General features: G+C 43.1%; 1 protein-coding gene across 2 annotated transcripts in view; it reads left to right on the forward strand.

Moving 5' to 3' along the window:
• GTF3C1 (general transcription factor IIIC subunit 1) overlaps nucleotides 1-16,763 on the forward strand; it is an 82,497-nt gene that overhangs the window by 4,685 nt on the left and 61,049 nt on the right. For both annotated transcript variants that reach the window (XM_077275291.1, XM_077275289.1), the window contains exons 5-12: nucleotides 4,762-4,858; nucleotides 5,366-5,489; nucleotides 5,621-5,767; nucleotides 9,881-9,996; nucleotides 11,220-11,535; nucleotides 11,937-12,091; nucleotides 14,128-14,267; nucleotides 15,135-15,288. In XM_077275291.1, the coding sequence (XP_077131406.1) occupies nucleotides 4,762-4,858; nucleotides 5,366-5,489; nucleotides 5,621-5,767; nucleotides 9,881-9,996; nucleotides 11,220-11,535; nucleotides 11,937-12,091; nucleotides 14,128-14,267; nucleotides 15,135-15,288 (1,249 nt within the window). The remainder of the gene's footprint in view (nucleotides 1-4,761; nucleotides 4,859-5,365; nucleotides 5,490-5,620; nucleotides 5,768-9,880; nucleotides 9,997-11,219; nucleotides 11,536-11,936; nucleotides 12,092-14,127; nucleotides 14,268-15,134; nucleotides 15,289-16,763) is intronic.

Raw genomic sequence — 16,763 nt, forward strand, 5'->3', positions numbered from 1 at the left:
TCGCAAGGCATTACTGGGAACGGGAGCATCGCGAGGAGCGGGAAGGCTGCGGGGGACGCCGTAAGGTGAGAATATCACGATTTTTTATTTCAATTCTTTTTTTTTTTTACAAGTATATGGTTCCCAGGGCCTGGAGGAGAGTCTCCTCTCCTCCACCCTGGGTACCAACCGCACATGATCCGCATACTTCCCGCATGGGAAGCATGTGCACAAAAAATGCGGAATGCATTAAAAATGATGGGATGCTTATATAAGTGATTTTTTAAGTTTTTTTCTGCGGAAAACGGACAAAAAAACGCTAAAAATCCTGAACGTGTGCACATAGCCTAAATGTTTCAGATCCCCAAACAAATGTAAATATTAGACAAAGATAACACAAGTATGGTAATCACAAAATACAGTTTTTAAAATGAAGATCTTTATAATTAAGGGAAAAAGAAATCCAAAACTACAGGGCCCTATGTGAAAAAGTGATTGCCCCCTAAACCTAATAACTGGTTCGGCCACCATTAGCAGCAACAACTACAATCAAGTGTTTGCAATAACTGGCAATGAGTCTTGAACAACACTGGGGGAATTTTTACCCACTCATCTTTGCAGAATTGTTGTAATTCAGCCATATTGGGGGGGGTTTACTGAGCATGAACCGCCTTTTTAAGGTCCTGCCACAGCATCTCAATCGGATTAAGGTCAGGACTTAACTATTTCACTCCAAAATCTTAATTTTGTTTTTCTTAAGCCATTCAGAGATGGACTTGCTGGTGTGTTTTCGGTCATTGTCCGACTCCTACTGCATAACCCAAGTGCGCTTCAGCTTGAGGTCACGAATAGAGTTGATCAAATATGTTCGGGTTCCTCTTATTCAGCAAGCTATAGTGCTTACCGAATAAGCTGCAGAGGGAACCGGCTTCCTGAATCGCTCCGGCTGATCGGCGCCGCAGCTGCATGTGTCTCGGCTATGTCACAGCACATGCATGGAGAGCCCAACAAACAGGCTGTCTATGCATGTACTGTGACACAGCCGAGACGCATGCAGCTGCGACTCCGATCAGCTGATCAGCCGGCGCGATTCAGGAAGCCGGTTCCCTCTGCAGCTTATACGGTAAGTGCTACAGCTTGCCGGATAAGAGGGAACCTGAACATATTCGCTCAACTCTAGTCATGAACAGATGGCTGGACTTTCTCCCTCAGGATTTTTTGGTTGACTGCAGAATTCATGGTTCCATTTACCACAGTGAGTCTTCCAGGTCCTGAAGTTTCAAAACAACCCAAGACCATCACCCTACCACCACCATATTTTAATGCTGTGTTATTTCTATGCCAGATGTAATGGGACATTCACCTTCCAAAAAGTTCAACTTTTGACTCGTCGGTCCACAGAATATTCTCCCAAAAGCCTTGGAAATCATCAAAATGTTTTCTGGCAAAACTGAGACAAACCTTTATGGTCTTATTGCTCATCAGTAGTTTTTGTCTTGGAACTCTGCCATGCAGGCCATTTTTGCCCTGTCTCTTATGGTTGAGTCATGAACACTGACTGTAACTGAGGCAAGTGAGGCTTGCAGTTCTTTGGATGTTTTTGTGGGTTCTTTTGTGACCTCTTGGATGAGTTGTCGCTGTGCTCTTGGGGTAATTTTGGTCGACCAGCCACTCCTGGAGGAGATTCATCACTGTTCTGTTTTCACTATTTGAGGATAATGGCTCTCACTTGGTTTTCTGGAGTCTCAAAGCTTTAGAAATGGCTATGTAACCTTTTCCAGACTGATCTCAATTACTTTGTTTCTCATTTGTTCCAGAATTTCTTTGGAATACGGCATAATCTCTAGCTTTTGAGGATTCTTTGGTCTAGTTCACTTTGTCAGGCAGGTCCTGTTTAAGTGATTTCTTGATTCAGAACAGGTATGGCAGGAATCAGGTATACATGTGGCTAGGGAATTTGCACTCCGCTTTCCAAAGATGTGATAAATTCTCAATTAATTTATGTTTTAATATTGGGGCAATTACTTTTTCACACCGGGCCCTGTAGGTTTGGATTTGTTTTCCCTTAATAATAAAGACCTAGCCTTGTTAGCCTTGTCTAATATTTACATTTGTGTGGTGATCTGAAACATTTAAGTGTGACAAACAGGCAACAGAATAAGAAATCAGGAAGGGGGCAACACTTTTTCACTCTACTGTAGTCATCTGAATAATGTATGGTAGACTCATTCACCAATGTGTCCTACATTTATCTCCAGAACAAGTGCAAGTTTGGTCACAGGACTCATTAGTTTCTATAGGAATTTCTACCACCTCTCTACTGACCAAGACGGCTCTCAGGATCTGTTCTCGAAGTAAAATGCATGTCCCATTGGTGAGGACACATCTATCTATATATATATATATATATATATATATATATATATATATATATATATATATATATATATATATATAATTGTCTAAGGGGTACTTCCATCTTTCTGTCTGCAACTTCCGTAACGGAAATCCCGCGTTGCTGATTGGTCTCGCCAGCTGCCTGTCATGGCTGCCGCGACCAATCAGCGACAGGCACAGTCCGATTAGTCCCTCCCTGCTCCCCTGCAGTCAGTGCCCGGCGCCCGCTCCATACTTCCCTCCAGTCACCGCTCACACAGGGTTAATGGCAGCGGTAACGGACCGCGTTATGCCGCAGGTAACGCACTCCGTTACCGCTGCTATTAACTCTGTGTGTCCCCAACTTTTTACTATTGATGCTGCCTATGCAGCATCACTAGTAAAAAGATGTAATGTTAAAAATAATAAAAAAAACAAAAAACCTACTATTCTCACCTTCCGTCGTCCGACGATGTGCTCGCGCCTGCCGCCATCTTCCTTTCCCAGAGATGCATTGTGAAATTACCCAGAAGACTTAGCGGTCTCGCGAGACCAATAAGTCATCTGGGTAAGTTCGCAATGCATCCTGGGAATGGAAGATGGCGGCAGCCGGGCGCGCATCGCCAGAGCTTCGCTGGATCCCGGCGGGTGAGATTATAACTATTTTTTATTTTAATTATTTTTTTTAACAGGAATATGGTGCCCAGACTGCTATATACTACATGGGCTGTGTTATGTATTGCGTGGCTGCTATATACTACATGGGCAGTGTTATATACTACGTGGGCAGTGTTATATACTGCGTGGGCTATGTTATATACTGTGTGGGCTGTGCTATATACTACGTGCCCTGTGTTATATACTGCGTGGCCTGTGTTATATACTACATGGGCAGTGTTATATACTGCGTGGGCTGTGTTATATACTGCATGGCTGCTATATACTACGTGCCCTGTGTTATATACTGCGTGGCCTGTGTTATATACTACATGGGCAGTGTTATATACTGCGTGGGCTGTGTTATATACTGCATGGCTGCTATATACTACGTGCCCTGTGTTATATACTGCGTGGCCTGTGTTATATACTACGTCGCCTGTGTTATATACTGCGTGGCTGCTATATACTGCGTGGGCTGTGTTATATAGTACGTGGGCTGTGTTATATACTGTTTGGGCTGTGTTATATACTGCGTGGCCACTGTTATATACTGCGTGGCCTGTATTAACGCATCGGGTATTCTACAATATGTATGTATGTATGTATATAGCAGCCACATAGTATATAGCACAGGCCACGTAGTATTTGTCTGCTATATACTACATGGATCCTATATACTACGTGGCCTGTGCTATATACTATGTGGCTGCTATATACATACATAAATACATGTTCTAGAATACCCGATGCGTTAGAATCGGGCCACCATCTAGTTTTACATATAGGGGCATATTCTTTAGATGCCACATAAATGTATGAGTTGGGAATACCTCTCTAAAGAGGACCTGTCACTTACTAACAAAAATTAAGTTAAAAGATAGCTGTTATGTTCCCAAACCCTGTTAGCCTGCAGGGTAATAGCGTTCCAATGCTGAACGGCCACTGTACTGAAAGAGCAGCTGGGAGAAAATGAACTTTATTCCTCCCAGGAGCCACCAGGTGTCAGTCTTAGGGTAAGTTCACACAGGGCGTTTTTTTGCTGCGTTTTTTTTTTATTCTAATTTTCAGCTGCTTTTTACAGTACCAGCAATGCCTATGAGATTTCCGAAATCTTATGCAAACACATTGTTTTTTTGTGTGATCAGTATTTTGTGCTTTGCTGCGTTTTTTGGACATAGAGCATGTCACTTCTTTCAGCGTTTTTTCAGCGTTTTTCACCCATTGACTTGAATGGGTGTTGAAAAAACGCAGGTATCATTATTTGCTGCTGAAAATTCAAGGACATTAGCATGGGCAAATAGAAAAAAAAACGCACCAAAAATGCACCTAAACCTGCGTTTTTGATGCAGCTTCTTTCCTGCCAAGAAGGTCAGGTTTTGCTGCGGAAAAAAGCAGCAAAAACGCCCTGTGGGAACTTACCCTTAGAGGTGTGTATGGAGCAGCTACACTCACCACATCCAGCTCCTGCCCCACTCACAGCACTGACACCCAGGGCCCCTATTACCAGTGTAATGACAACTAAAGCTTTTCCGCTAAAATCATGCCAAGGCAGAATGCCAAGCTCCAGGGTCTTACCCCCATTCAGAGCTGCTCTTCTGTGCAGGGCTATAGCGGTTGCATCAAGCTGGCAAACTGCTGCCATCACGGGCCCACGAGCCACATATGGCTCCCAAGTTTCAGGTTTGGGACCCCTGCTCTGAGCAGATTTCACCAGTCATTGCCTTGCTTTTCTTTCCTTATCTTTAGGAGAAATAAGTATGACTTGCTGTCAGAGAGAGTTTCCCAGATATTAAGTGAATGTCCTAATAAAACAGAAACTTTGGTTAACCTTCGAGAAGAACTGGTAATGTATATTGAAAATCTACAGATGAATTGTATACTTTCCATGCAGATGTCTCCTTGCTGTTGGCCTTGTTTCCTCTCTCGGCCTTGTTTCCTCTCTCGGCCTTGTTTCCTCTCTGGGCCAGGTCTCCTCTCTGGGCCAGGTCTCCTCTCTGGGCCAGGTCTCCTCTCTGGGCCAGGTCTCCTCTCTGGGCCAGGTCTCCTCTCTGGGCCAGGTCTCCTCTCTGGGCCACGTCCCCTTCTTTGGGCCACGTCCCCTTCTTTGGGCCACGTCCCCTCTCTGGGCCACGTCCCCTCTCTCGGCATTGTCGCTCTGCTGGTCCAAGCTGATCCTTCTCCCCTGCTACCAGGAAAGTCGGCATCCATTGATCCGGCCAGCCGCAGATCAGCGCTCCTTCTAACATCTGTGCTGTGTGTTTTTGCAGGATTAAACACTATTACACTGCTGATTTTGTGCTTTTAACTAATTACTTTTATTAATGTCTCTATTTGCCATCTTCATTTGCAGAGTGTGCCCGAGCGACTCTTTAAGAGGCTTTATCATTGTATGGGGAATGCTGGCATTATACAGATACTTTCCATACCATTACTGGAGCTTCAGCCACAAGCCGAGCGCTTCAAGACTAAGAGAGGTTGGCTGCGTTACCATATTCTGCTGTGTCTGAACAAGTGTAAAAAATAAAACTCCAGCATTATTACCAACAAATGTGTAAAATGCAACAAGGCAGGAAATATTGTTTTGTTTTTTTTTCTGGTTGCCCAGGTACTGATATAATGATCCGATGTATAAAGCTTCTCAAAGAGTATAAGAAAAAAGATGAAGATCCTGAAGCCGAGGATGATATAAAAACGTCTTTGCCAGTAGATCTCATTTATGAGAAGGATATGCTCACCCAAACCTATGAGCTCAGTATGTATCTCCTGTACTTAGTAACGCTAATAAGGCAAATATAGGCAGATATTCTACTAGAGAGGGGTCTATTGCTCTGCGCCGCTGATGGTCGATTATTGGATCAAATCATGTATCTTCCGATCAGATAATGCAGGTTTTGTCAATGACCTACTAATACAGAAGAAAAAAGAAATGTCTTTAAATCTTTTACTTGCTCAATTTGATGGGTTATCTTTTTTGAAAGAAATTCTGTGCTCCGCGCACAATTATTTTCATATTTTACATTGTGCTCCACCCATGTACCTAAAATCCTCCACTGTATTTTGGGGCGCCATTGTTTGTGCATTTGATTAGCATATTGTAACAAGCTCTTAGCTATATTCCAGCTTTGCCGCTGGTCACTGTAACTGCATTGCCACAAGCAGTAGGAAAGCTGGGTTACAGATCAGTGATGGTAAGTTCTGGGAACACTGTGAGACTCCTGCTAATAATGAGACATCTGGGTTACAGCACAGTCACTCTGATGATACCTTCAGAAGCTGCTGATAACACAAGGAAAGGTGGACCACAAATCAGTGATAATATGTTCCAAGGCTGTTATTGAAGATACTAGCAGGTTTACAGCCAAGTGATGATCGTTCTGAGACTGCTGCTGATGAGAAAGCGGAGGTACAGCTTATTGTTGAGACTTTCTGAGACAGTTGCTGATGCTGACTTGTAGCTTAGTGTTGATAATTTCTGAGACAGTTGCTGATGCTGACTTGCAGCTTAGTGTTGAGACTCTCTGAGACAGTTGCTGATGCTGACTTGCAGCTTAGTGTTAAGACTCTGAGAGAGTTGCTGATGCTGACTTGCAGCTTAGTGTTGAGACTTTCTGAGACAGTTGCTGATGCTGAACATTTTAGTGTTAAGACTCTGAGATAGTTGCTGATGCTGACTTGCAGCTTAGTGTTGACTCTGAGACAGTAGCTGATGCTGACTTGCAGCTTAGTGGTGAGGCTCTGAGACAGTAGCTGATGCTGCCTTGCAGCTTAGTGTTGAGACTCTCTGAGACAGTTGCTGATGCTGACTTGTAGCTTAGTGTTGATACTTTCTGAGACAGTTGCTGATGCTGACTTGCAACTTAGTGTTGAGACTCTCTGAGACAGTTGCTGATGCTGACTTGCAGCTTAGTGTTAAGACTCTGAGAGAGTTGCTGATGCTGACTTGCAGCTTAGTGTTGAGACTCTCTGAGACAGTAGCTGATGCTGACTTGCAGCTTAGTGGTGAGGCTCTGAGACAGTAGCTGATGCTGACTTGCAGCTTAGTGATGAGGCTCTCTGAGACAGTTGCTGATGCTGACTTGCAGCTTAGTGTTGAGACTGAGACAGTTGCTGATGATGACTTGCAGCTTAGTGGTGAGGCTCTCTGAGACAGTAGCTGATGCTGACTTGCAGCTTAGTGGTGAGGCTCTCTGAGACAGTAGCTGATGCTGACTTGCAGCTTAGTGGTGAGGCTCTGAGACAGTAGCTGATGCTGACTTGCAGCTTAGTGTTGAGACTGAGACAGTTGCTGATGCTGACTTGCAGCTTAGTGTTGAGACTGAGACAGTTGCTGATGCTGACTTGCAGCTTAGTGTTGAGACTGAGACAGTTGCTGATGCTGACTTGCAGCTTAGTGTTGAGACTGAGACAGTAGCTGATACTGACTTGCAGCTTAGTGGTGAGGCTCTGAGACAGTTGCTGATGCTGACTTGCAGCTTAGTGTTGAGACTCTCTGAGACAGTAGCTGATGCTGACTTGCAGCTTAGTGTTGAGACTGAGACAGTTGCTGATGCTGACTTGCAGCTTAGTGTTGAGACTGAGACAGTAGCTGATACTGACTTGCAGCTTAGTGGTGAGGCTCTGAGACAGTTGCTGATGCTGACTTGCAGCTTAGTGTTGAGACTCTCTGAGACAGTAGCTGATGCTGACTTGCAGCTTAGTGTTGAGACTGAGACAGTTGCTGATGCTGACTTGCAGCTTAGTGTTGAGACTAAGACAGTAGCTGATACTGACTTGCAGCTTAGTGTTGAGACTCTCTGAGACAGTAGCTGATGCTGACTTGCAGATTAGTGATGAGACTCTGAGACAGTAGCTGATGCTGACTTGCAGCTTAGTGTTGAGACTGAGACAGTAGCTGATGCTGACTTGCAGCTTAGTGGTGAGGCTCTGAGACAGTTGCTGATGCTGACTTGCAGCTTAGTGTTGAGACTGAGACAGTTGCTGATGCAAGATCTACCAGCGGCCTTCTAACTGGGTTATCACCAGTTTACACGGCTGGCATCTGAAGCAGTGCCCCCCAAACTCCAGTCCTCACGGCCCCCAGCACATCATGTTCTCAGGATTTCCTTAGTATTTCACAGGTGATACAACATGTGGCAATTTCTAATGCTTTGATACCAGATCCATCAATACTAAGGAAATCCTGAAAACATGGACCCCGATTCATCAGGTCCGGCAGCGGTCACACTGGTCTTAATGCATCAGGAGCGTCTGACAAGTGGTGTGCGTCTTCCCACAAATCTTAGCTTTCTGGTGTGAGGAGCGCCCCAGCTTCATCACCATGAGTTAGGCAAGCTGTGGCTTCTCACCCCATCCCACATTAGTTCTGCCTATTTTAGCGAAGCTGGGGCAAACTGGAATCAAAGTGTCAAAAGTCGCAAAAATCTTGCTCAGCTCCACGTTGCTCAAAAATGTAGCAACCCTTGAATGCGATTTACGCCATAATTCTATTGTGATCGCTTTGATAAATTATGCCCATGACCTTTTTTTTTTTTGGGGGGGGGGGGGCGGCGGCATGTGGATAAAGTGCTAGCAATAAGTATGGAGACATGAATCAGATATATACAATAATATCCTGATTAACACTAAAGACTAAACCATGGTCGTCTTTTTTTAAATATTTATTTACATGACAAACAAAAATATACAATGTACCAAGTAATATTTCATGTACCCCAACATAATGCTACATAATACAACATGTCCCTCGAGTCTTTATTTTATCTGGTCTGTGTATAGCCACAGTTGACTCTTCGCCGTTCACAGAAATAGGGGTAGAAGTTAATCTTTTTGACATTTTGTTTCTTGGAAGTTAACCGTTACCAGTCACTTTTGTTATTCACTTAGGCTTCTTTCACACTAGCGTCGGGCTCGGTCCGTCGCAGTGCGTCGGGCCGAGGTCCCCGACGCTAGCGTTGTCTCCGCCGCACAACGGGGGCAGCGGATGCATTTTTCCAGCGCATCCGCTGCCCCATTGTGAGGTGCGGGGAAGTGCGTGGAGGTGGGGGCGGAGTTCCGGCCGCGCATGCGCGGTCGGAAAAAGCGGACCGTCGGGAGCAAAAAACGTTACATGTAACGTTTTTTGCTCCCGACGGTCCGCCACAACACGGCGCAACTGTCGTACGACGGTTGCGACGTGTGTCAATGCGTCGCTAATGTTAGTCAATGCAGAAAAAACGCATCCTGCAAGCACTTTTGCAGGATGCGTTTTTTCGGCAAAACGACGCATTTGTGACGTATTGCAGTTAACGCTAGTGTGAAAGTAGCCTTAGTATGGTAAAACCAGCATTTCACTTACTTATGTGTATGGAGAATTCCAAATGAAATGCTTTATCTAGACAATCTAATTGACGTCATGTCAGAAGGGCCCGGTTGTTTCTTTTATTCTCGGTGATCTGAACATTCTGCTTTTTTTTCTTCTTTTAAATCTGCCATACAGTTGCAGAGATAAGGGCCATTTAATGCAGTGTTACTTTTATAGACTGTCTCTCCACTGAAACATTCTATTTAAACATATCTAATTGCGGAAGTTATTATTATTCGAAGATCTAGTGATTAAAAATAACTTTTGTTCGAGGGAAAACACTTTTAAAAGTTTGGGGTTTGTACCGGACTCTTAGTGTCTTGTGCTAAACTCTGAACACAGGGAGCAAAAAGAAATTATTGTATTGTTGTTTTCAGTGGGGTTCAGGGTCAAGTTCTGGTACGCGAACTGATCTTTGGACCATATTTTGGGACAGGTAACTGAACCCGAACTTCCACTGCTCCGCTCGTCCCTATTCTTGACGCCTCACAATCTACTCTAATTTTGCCTGGGTTTTTTTGGCAGTTGAAAATCGAGGAACAAAAGGAATTTCCCAAAGAGAAATCAAAATGGCAATGAATGTCGGGAAGCTGGAGGCCCGAATGTTGTGCCGGTTGTTAGAGAGACACATGCTCATTAAGGTCAGGTGCTATTTTCTGCTTTATCAGTATTTCCATGTTTTCTCTTTTTTTTTTTTTTTTTTTTTTTTACTTTTTTTTTTAAATGGTTCATATCAAGTCCATAATCTCTTTCCCATACATCTCCAAACTATTCTCCAGATATCTCCCCACACGTAATCTCCTGTCCTCACAAGACCTCTTTCTGTGCTCTGCTCTCGTATGTTCATCACCCAGTCATCTCCAATACTTCTTCGAGCATCCCCTATCCTCTGCAGTTCAGTGCCTAAGGACTGCCAATGTCTCCCACAATGGAAACCATCAAACAGCCGTCAGTAACCCCGCTACCACCTCATCAACACCGGAGCTTCTGTAAACCCCCGACCTACTGTCTCTTTTCCCTATTCTCATAGACTCTTAGCCCTTGAGTGCAGGGTCCTCGCCCCTCTGTACCGGTCTGTCACTGTTAGTATGTTCTCTATATTTTCAAAATGTATTTTGTACGTAAACCCTCCTAACGTGCAGCACCATGGAAGTAATATTGCTTTATAAACTAAGATCTGAGGTTGAGTCAAAAATATTCCGCACTCCGGTTGTATTCAAATTTCTTTTAACTGCCCAGTCTTACCAACGCTTTCTGCACAAGGTCGCTGCCCCCCAGTCATTGATGTCCAGGTTTGAGCCCATTACGTCAGTTCATTTGTGACAGGGAGAAACAATGGCTTCCCCACTTTGTGATTTACACAAAGAAAGAGCATCGGGCAGTGATTCATTTTTTAGGTCTGAGAGGGAGTCTGGTGCCGATATTTATTAAAGACTTTGCCCACAGAATGGAAAAATTGTTGTGTCAGGGAAGATCTCACCAGTGTCAGTGATGCAGAAGAAGGAGCTGAATGCCCGTCCACGACTGATGACAACATTGAGCTGATTCTGTTGTGACCAACACAACGGTTCCCGTCTGTTGAGGAGAAGAAGACAGCGGTGCTTTGGTGGCTCGCAGCTCAGTCTAACATATTCTGATTATAGATGGACAGAATGTAGTGAAAGGCAGGGAGATTGTGTCAAAAAATTACATATGTCTTTCTTCTTAAAATAAATTCCACAACAGGAGTGCGGAAATTTTTTACTCCCCCCTCTTATAATGCTTACGAATTGCCCCAGATTACCACCCTTGGCACAGAACAATCATCTGATACAGGTGTCTAAACAACCATGTTTCCTTATTCAATATTTGCTGTCTGTTCTAGGGTTTCATGGAGGATGAAGGCCGTCAGAGGACAACAAAGTTCATTTCTCATGTGTTTGTTGAGGAAAGCGAGTTGCGGAAACAGTTTATGGAGGAAAAGGCAAAAAGTGATAAGTTGTCCAAGCTTAACTTGACCCCTGCTCAAAGCGTTGGCGAAGACAAAGAAGCATCTCCTGAAAACAAGCCGTCAGAGGAAGCTCCGAGCTCGGAGGATGAGCAAGAGGAGCCGGGAAGCAGCAAACGGCCAAGAATGGAAGAATCCGGTTCATTCCTGGGTGGTGCTGCCACTTCCAGCACTCCTCTGCCTACATCCAAAGGTAACACAGGCATATTATTACTTTTCTTGAGATGAATATATTTGGAGAACGTATTGCAAGTCCACTAGAGAACCTCCCAATTGTATATTATGTTACATGATCTAGTAATATCCTAAAGAAGGGGCAACCTGAGAGGTTTCTGTGCCTGGTCCAACCATGGTCTTCAGATATCTGCAACTGATTGAGGAGCCCATATGATGACATTACATTATTAGTCACATTGCGTTTACACACCACCGATGATCAGCGGTTTCATGGATCTGGTCAATATGATCCTTTCTGTAGATGGAGAGGATATGTTCTCTGTAGATTTTCATTGTCAGTCATTTACTCTAACTGGCCATTATTGTAAATGGTTCTTTCAAAAAAATAAATGAAGCCGTCATCCGTCGTCTCTGCAGGTATATCCAGATTTCACATGAAGAGCACTTCTTCTTTGGATGTAGACAAAATGCCTTCGTCCGAAAACGACTGTAGTTTGGACAGTTTCCCGCTAGAAGCCAATTTGTCTGCTGATGAGGATGACGATGAGATCTCCGTGATCGAGGAGTTCTTGGTCAGAAATTTTATTATTAGAGTTTCATCATTGTGTTTGCTGCTTCTTATTCTAATAGTGTATAGTATTTAGTTTTTTTCATTCTTTACATCATTTACCATAAGGGTTATCTTATTTTATATTCTGAAAGATCTGACCTCTTAAGGGTGTGGTAATATGAGATATATTTTTTCTTTTTAATTTTTAATTATCCTTATTTTTAGCTGGGAAAAAGTAGAGTATTAGGCTATGTGCACACATCAGGATTTCTTGCAGAAATTTCCTCTACAAAACTGGACATTTTCTGCAAGCAATCCGCATGTGTTTTTTTTGCATTTTTTGCGCGTTTTTCTCACGTTTTTGTGCGTTTTTTTTTTGCGGATTTTTCCGGAGGTTCCCAATGCAATAATATAGTGGGAAATCCGCGAAAAATCCGCAAAATTAATGGACATGCTGCATTTTTCACTGCGATGCGTTTTTTTCGCAGAAAAAATGCAACATATGCACAAAAATTGCGGAATGCATTCTAAATGATGGGATGCATATGTATGCGTTTTTTTAATGCATTTTATCGCCTTTTTATAGCGAAAAACACGAGAAATCTGGAACGTGTGCACACAGCCTTAATATTATGTTTTCTAATTATTACAATATTTTTATTTTTCAGTCCATAGGGGACTTGAACCTCCGGTCATTTGATTGCTTGTACTATATTCCACAATACCACAGTATGGAAGTTTATAGCGTTAAAATGCTCGCAGGGGTTGAAGCAGTCACCGCAGTCTCTGTCCCCTGATGACCCTTCGATGAGTATCCCCAGATGCACTGGGACTCTCAAATGACGCGTCCTCAGAAAGGAAGTAAAAAAAAAATTAGAAAAGTAGTTAGTGAAGGATAGGGAATATTTAATTCAAGTACATTAGAAAATCGCTTAGATTAGGACGTCAAATTGATAGGGATTTAGGAGAAAAATTAATTTGGACCTGGGACAACCTCTTTAATATTCAGATTAAGCCTAACATTTCTTGTACTTTGTGTATATCTTGATCTGCCTTTTTTTCATCTTCTCTTTGCAAAATGGGCAGTCTTATTCCTACACTGCTAAAACTACATTTCCCAGCCGGGTTTGCTTCTCCTCAGTGCTGCAGACCCCTCCCTCCTCTTGTGGATGCTCCTGAATTACCCTTCCTCTCTGAGTTACAATCAAGCCAATCTAAGTGTAGAATTCACCTTATACTTCTGTGCGCTGTCTACTCCTGTACAGTCCCATACATCACCACTTCTATATTTCTAGCAGCGCTCAACTCTCTCTGCACTCCTCAAGCTATGTTGTCCCGGCAGGGCAGTGTGCAGGAGAGTTGAGCTCTGCTAGTATTGTGCTGGAGCATATAGTGTACTCTATATGTAGCGTATACTATGTCAGAGGGGGAGGCAGGGCAGAGATGTGCTGGGAGAAGCAAGCAGAGGTAGACTGTGCAGCGCATGAGCAATGGATCTGCAGTGGGGACGGTCCAATGGCAACTGGGGGATAAATATAGACAAAACCTACGAGAAACAAAATACAGCAGGGTTTATTCTCATCTAAATAAGTAAAAAGCAAAAGTGCATTTAAATAACACAGGATTCTTAATGACATTGTTTTTTTTTATAAAAAAAAAAAAAAAAAGCCATGAAAGCCATCCCACCGTCAGCGAGGTGACCCTATTCGGGACAGTCCTACACTGTCTAATATTAAAACCTCACTATGTGTTACTTAAATGCACTTTGACTTATTTAGTTACTGTAGGGTTTATGCTCATTTAGTTTCTTGTCGGTTTTATGTGAACACGCATATGTTGCATGTATGCCAACTCAAATTCCAGCTCAATTTGTGTGTGTGTTTTTGTTTTTTTTTGGTGGGGGGGGAATATAGCCTGGAGGGGCATTCTTAGGGGGTAGGAAAGAGCGACATGGTACATAATCACGACCAAGTTTATTGAATGAATAAACGCATACATTACTATAAATCTGCATTGTACGTTTAGGACTATCCCTATAACTATATTGTGTAAATCTAGGATAATGAAGGAAATAAAGGTAAAAAACCCGGTAAGCCTGGAACACAGGAGAGATCCCGAGAAACCGTCCGTCTCTTGAAGAGAAGAAACATAATAGTGGAAGCTGTGAAGAATCTGCGATTAGTGGAGAACTTGTTCACGTAAAAATCATTATTTTTAATCATTTTATTCTGTTGGTTCATTGGGATTCTCAGGAATCATCCATATCTCCATCTCCTAAATTTATTTTTTTTAGTAACAAAATTGCCCTTTACGCTCCCAATTTTTGTTTTGACACAAATGAAGTAGGTTATTAAAAAATAGGATTTATTTTCAGATCCGGCACCAAAGATAAGGAACTGATGGTGTCTGAGAGGTTTTTGTCCAGGACATCTGTGATATCCAAACGTGATAAACATACCGTAATTACCGATGAGTAAATGTGTCTTATATACACATAAAAGCTCTCTGGGCTACTGGTTAAATAATTTTACGTTTTGCTTGGCCGGCCTTTGATAGGAAGCCGTATGCTGGGGAGCAGAGTGCTCATGATTAGCAATGATGACCAAGGTTCCTTTTACTTAAATTTCTTTATAAAATCCCATAAGATTGTCTTTTTAGTAAAGATTTAGACCAAATTACTTGTTACTATGAAGGTCAAAAACCATTTGCGTTAAACCTTTTGTACCTTTTGCCTTCTGTAGCTATTGTGTTGCACTGTTGCTGGCTGTAGAATGGTTTAACTAAGAATCTGTCAGTGAGCTCATCCTGATGGTCTAAGGGGAGAGTTTCTAATTATTTTACCTGTATTTTTCTGTGCGCCCCTTAACCGATTTTTGACCATAGACCATGTCTAAGTAAAATGTGCAGGGAAACAAAGAGCCTGTAAAAGACAAAACAGTGCAACATTTTTAGTGATATCAAATTATAAAATAGGTCCTAACCCTAAATACACAAATTTAATTAAAATAAATAAATGAGTACAATTGCAGACAGCTCCTTTAACAATGAGGTTTTAATGTTTGCAGTCTTCAAAAAATGATTTTGGAGCAAGAAAGACAGGATGGAGTTTCTACAAAATGCTGCAAAAAATCCATCCGGAGATTGGTCCAGAGGCTTTCTCAGGAAGGACTAGTTAGACTGTACAACACTGTGGTGGTGCAAGATGGCGTCAGCAAAAAGGTATGTTCCTTCTTACCATTGTGGCACAATGCACACTTGGGCCGCCTGCTGTGTACCATAGCTTCATTGAACGGAAATAGTGACCCAAACAGAAATCGGGGTCCTTTCAACAGCTGATTTAAGCCCCCCATAAACTTAGACTAATGCAGACCGATTCAGCCAACAATCTAATGTGTATGGGGGCCTGGGCCAAGTGGTGGTCGATGGTGATGTGGATCATGGATGTCCAATCGAGGACTCTGTCCTCCTGGACATAAGCCACCTGCCGACATGTAGTTGGTGGTTTTTTCATTGAGGACATAGGAGCGCATGGGAGAGTCACCATTGATGGCTGTCAGTCATCTAATGTATATGACCAGCTTTAGGCCTGTATGTTTTCCAGATATGCATTTCCACTGCACCCTCTTAATTGGGTTGTGAAGCTCTGAGGTTGTGGGTTGTAATAATCACAGCAAGGTTAACAATGCAACTATTTTTTGTTCCTTACGTCCAGGATCTTACAGCAATTCCGGGTAGATGGTCAGAATGCAGTGTCCTCAATCTATAAGATTCCATCCTGGGGCCGATGGTTTCACTGTCCCCAAACCATGAGATACCTACTGTCTTCTGACTTTTGGTTGGCCCACAGCTTTTGTATCTCCTTCCGGTACAGCCCATGCTCCTCCACATGATGGATATCACAACCGTAGCACATATATCCCACTCCAGCCAGCAACCACAGTCCTTTACAGGAGGTATCCGGGACTTTACAAAAAATAAAAATGCATCTAAGAAATAACAGGCAGGTAATTGCAACTTACCTGCCTGTTGTGCATGGCGCCATTCTTCCCCGGCACAGAGCGGTCACAGTCCACTCCTGCTGGGGATTCAGCTCCCTCTGCTGGTGCGACAGGGCGGGACTTCCAGGCGCATTCTGATTGACAGCCGGCTCCCGCAGTTAGGCAGTCGGGATCCGGCTGTCAATCAATTTGACCTTGGAAGTTCTGCTGCACTTCACTCTCTCATACTTTGGACACGATTGTCACTTGGAAGAAATGAGAGCCGCTGCTACTCTCACTTCCTCCAAATGTCAGTTATGTCCAAATGATGAGAGCGTGAAGCTGCCACTGATTGATTGCACGGCTCAGGTGATATAGCAATGTGACGCAAGCCCCCAGAGAGGACGTGCCACCATCGGGGGAGGGTCCGAATGTGAGTACAGGCTGTTGTTATTTTACACAGGAAATAGAGCAATTGAGAAAGTGTTGTCAACTACTCGGACAAGTCTTGTCATCTCTCCATTCTGAGTCAAGAAGTGTGGGCTATAATGATTATCGCTGTAAATTGAAAATATGGACTTTATTATTGTAGCTGGTATACAAAAAATTGGTAACGAAGAGCAGGCGACAGAAAAATGGAAAGGTGACAGTTTATTTCCAGTTCTAGTACTTTTACCATAGAAAGAGTAGCCAACACTGTAAGATAGTCTGGTTCTG

Source organism: Ranitomeya variabilis, chromosome 7 (assembly GCF_051348905.1).
Source record: "Ranitomeya variabilis isolate aRanVar5 chromosome 7, aRanVar5.hap1, whole genome shotgun sequence".
NCBI lineage: Eukaryota > Metazoa > Chordata > Amphibia > Anura > Dendrobatidae > Ranitomeya > Ranitomeya variabilis.